We start from the raw sequence: 3,814 nt of genomic DNA, 5'->3' as shown, positions 1-3,814 counted from the left end.
GCTTGAAAGGAAATACAGACTCATAAAATTTTACATCCCTGGAAATAAAAATAAGATTTGAGTCAAGACTAAGAACTTTATATCCCTTTTTATCAGATGAATAACCAAGAAATACACATTTATCAGCTCTTTCAGAAAATTTATCTAAATTCTTCAACTTTGTTGCAAAACATAAGCATCCAAAACTAGGAGAAGATTTGTAAACCAGTTCATAAGGAGAAGCACCTTTTAAAACAGAAGTAGGAGTTATATTAATTAAGAAAACAGAAGTTAAAACAGCTTCTCCCCAATACTTAAGAGGTACACCTGATTGAAAAACCAAAGACCTAGCAACATTTAAAATGTGCTTGTGCTTCCTATCCACAACTCCATTTTTTTGTGGAGTGTGAACACAAGAAGTTTGATGCACAACCCCTTTAGAATCAAACAATTGTTTCATTTTATTATTTAAAAATTCAGTCCCATTATCAGATCTATCTGTTTTAATTTTAACTTCAAACCGATTTAACAGAATATTGAAAAACCAAAGACCTAGCAACATTTAAAATGTGCTTGTGCTTCCTATCCACAACTCCATTCTGTTGTGGAGTGTGAACACAAGAAGTTTGATGCACAACCCCTTTAGAATCAAACAATTGTTTCATTTTATTATTTAAAAATTCAGTCCCATTATCAGATCTAACTGTTTTAATTTTAACTTCAAACTGATTTAACAGAATATTGAAAAACAATAGAACACAATCATAAACTTCATCCTTTGATTTTAGCAAATATACCCAAGTAGCTCTAGTAAAATCATCCACAATGGTCAAGAAATATCTAAATCCTTCTACAGTGGTCACTCTATAAGGGCCCCACACATCTAAATGAATTAACTCACCAAGATGTGAAGTTACATGTTGACTAACAGGAAAAGACTCTCTAGTTTGTTTTGATTTATGACAAACATCACAAGGAGGAAGAATATCATTTTCAAAATTAAGTTTTTGTTTTAAAGAACACAAAGCTTGATAAGAAGGATGACCAAGCCTATTATGCCAAGTAAATTTAGAAACACAACAAAAGGATGAGGAATTATTAACCCTACAAGAATTACCTGAAGGTTCACTATTAATGTAATAGAGACCTCCAGAATCTCTACCATTCCCCACCATCTCCTTTGATTGTAAACCCTGAATTTTACAACTATGTTCATTAAAAACAACCTCACAATTACTGTCCTTACATACTTTATGAACCGACAACAAGTTTACATTAAAGTCAGGAACAACAAAAACATCAAACAAAGTTAAGGAATTAGATATATTCATGTTACCAATCTTCTCTATTTTAGCAGAAGTACCATTAGGATGACTGATAAGAAGATTCAAATTAGACACATCCACAGTGTCATGTAAAAGTGATTCAGAAGCAATCATATGTTGATTTTCCCCTGAATCAACAATCCACTTTTGAGAATTAATAGAACAATTAAAAGCTTGGAATAAGCAAGTACCTGCCATATTTGCACTGGCAGAAGCTTCCTCATTACCTTGCTTATTATTTATAAGTTGTAAAAACTTAATGTATTGTTACTTGGTAAGCTGATGAAACTCAGAATCTCCAACAGAATCAGTTAAGATAGGAGCACTAGAACTCCCAGAAGAAGTGGTAACAGAATTAACAGAAAAAGATTTTTGATTATTAAACTCACTTTTCTGCTTAAAATCTTTTGGATACCCTATTAGTTTGTAACACTTATCAACTGAATGACCTTTAATACCATAATTATTTCATTGAACAACTTGACTTTTACTTTTATTTGAACTGTTGGAGTTAAACCTATTATTAAATCTACTATTGAAAGCAGTAGACTGAGACTTAGAAGAAGATTGAGAGGGCTGGAGAAAAGACAAAGAACCATTTCTTTGGAGAGACTCTTCTCTATACAAAATAGAAAATGCAGTTTTAATAGTAGTTAAAGGTTCCATAAGTAAAATATGACTCTTGACTTGACTATATGTGTCATCAAGACCACTGAGAAACTGCATAAGTTTCATGAGATTAGAATGATCCTTTTGTTTAACTGCAGCTTCACAAGTACACTCAGTGAGACTAGTAAGACCATCAAATTCCTTCCAAAGAGAGTCAAGCTTATTAAAGTAGTCTGAAAGTGAAATTCCATTTTGTTTAAGAGTATTTATTTGTTGATGAATATTAAAAACAACAGAACCATCTGAATTATTATAAGTTTCAAAAAGACTTTTCCAAATGTCCTCAGCTACATCTGAATAAGCTTGACTCTGATAAATGGAATCAGAAATAGACGACAAGAGCCAAGAACAAACAACAACATTGGCCATATCCCATTTAGATTGTTTAGTTACATCAACACCAGTTCGCTTACAAGTTCCATCAACAAAACCAAGTTTATTCCTACCCCTAAGATCTCTAGACATAGAACTTCTCCACAATCTAAAATTTTCATTACCAGTTAGTTTAATTGTAATAATAGTTGTAACAACATTATCAGAAGGATGGAAAAAAAGAGGATCATCAAAATTAATTTGATCATCCTTTCCACTTCCACTAGGAGGATTAGTAGAGCCGACCATAAGAACAAATTAACCAAAACAAAAATAGCAGATAATCAAACAACCAACCAACAAAAGAAAACAGACTCAAGTATTGACATAAAGTCCAGATGGTCACCACATTTATTGGGGCCCAAGACAATCAATACTGAGTCAGGAAAACCACATAAACAACAAAAAAACAACCAATAACTAGAGTACTCAAGACATCCAAGATCTCCTAGACAAATTATGAAACGAGTCAAGAAGAGAACAAGAAAACCCTCACAGTGCTATTGAGACGAAGCTGAGAAGGATCGACTCTATTTGTCCATTCCCTACTTAGGGTTTATCGGTGATGAAATCTGACCCCTAGAGAGTTATTTCAGACAAATAGATTAATCGATGAAAGTTACGCATGCATCCAACACAACACGAAAAGAGAACGAACCTGCAAGAATCCAAAGAGAACTCACAGTACCAGGATCTAAAAAAAACTAATTCAAAAATGATCAAACAACAGTTTATGTACAAGATCTAGATGTTTTCTGAACTATACTCTAAATCAAAACAAAACTGTGAAGAAGCAAAAAGGAGTTAGAAACAACCATTTATGATGACGTTCTGGAAAGAATAAAATCCACGATGAACATCAAGAAGAAGAAAACGAAGCCTGAAGCTCTGATACCATGTCAAGAAAGTAAAAACACCAAACAATTCCCTACTTGAACAGTTTATTCACTATAAACCAGTTCGATCAAACATGTACTTACATCAGAAACCTCTCTACATATACACTCACACTCAAACGATTATATAAGCCTCTAATAATTTCTATATAAGAAACCCTAAAATGAGAGAAACCCTAATACGAGAGTAGAGAGAGTGAATACAGAGAAAATATCTATCACACCTGTTCAAATGAGATGATACAACACTTTAAATATCTCGGATACTTAGCTCCATGGAGCAGCCCATAAACCCGCTCATTAACCCGGAAACCTGCATAAGAGTTTCACAATACACCCAACACAAATACAAATATACACAATATACCTTTGAGAATTAATGTGAATTAATGTGAAGTTTGATACCAGAGATATATTATTTCAACAGAGCTAAATCTACTTATTTACAAAGTTTTTGAATATCAACAATTTGTCCTCCTTAGTTTTGAATGTATTCAAAGATATTTATTTCAGTTTCTTTTCATTTTTTGCGTTTTTCTGAACTTGGATATATTCCTGTGATTTTTGGCATGT

At 32.7% G+C, this 3,814-nt stretch overlaps 1 protein-coding gene across 1 annotated transcript; it reads right to left on the bottom strand.

The window, feature by feature from the left end:
• Positions 1-1,571: 1,571 nt before the first annotated feature.
• Positions 1,572-2,594, bottom strand: LOC145095026 (uncharacterized). The gene is made up of 2 exons (XM_079032971.1): positions 1,796-2,594; positions 1,572-1,753 (listed from the first exon to the last, which is right to left on the bottom strand). The coding sequence occupies exons 1-2, from the start codon at positions 2,592-2,594 to the stop codon at positions 1,572-1,574; spliced, it is 981 nt and encodes a 326-aa protein (XP_078889097.1).
• Between the last annotated feature and the right edge of the window lie 1,220 nt (positions 2,595-3,814).

The sequence above is a fragment of the Lactuca serriola genome, chromosome 3 (genome assembly GCF_051521515.1).
Source record: "Lactuca serriola cultivar US96UC23 chromosome 3, Lser_US96UC23_V15, whole genome shotgun sequence".
Taxonomy (NCBI): domain Eukaryota; kingdom Viridiplantae; phylum Streptophyta; class Magnoliopsida; order Asterales; family Asteraceae; genus Lactuca; species Lactuca serriola.
The sequence above is the reverse complement of the archived record's forward strand: the minus strand, read 5'-3'. Positions and strand labels throughout refer to the sequence as shown.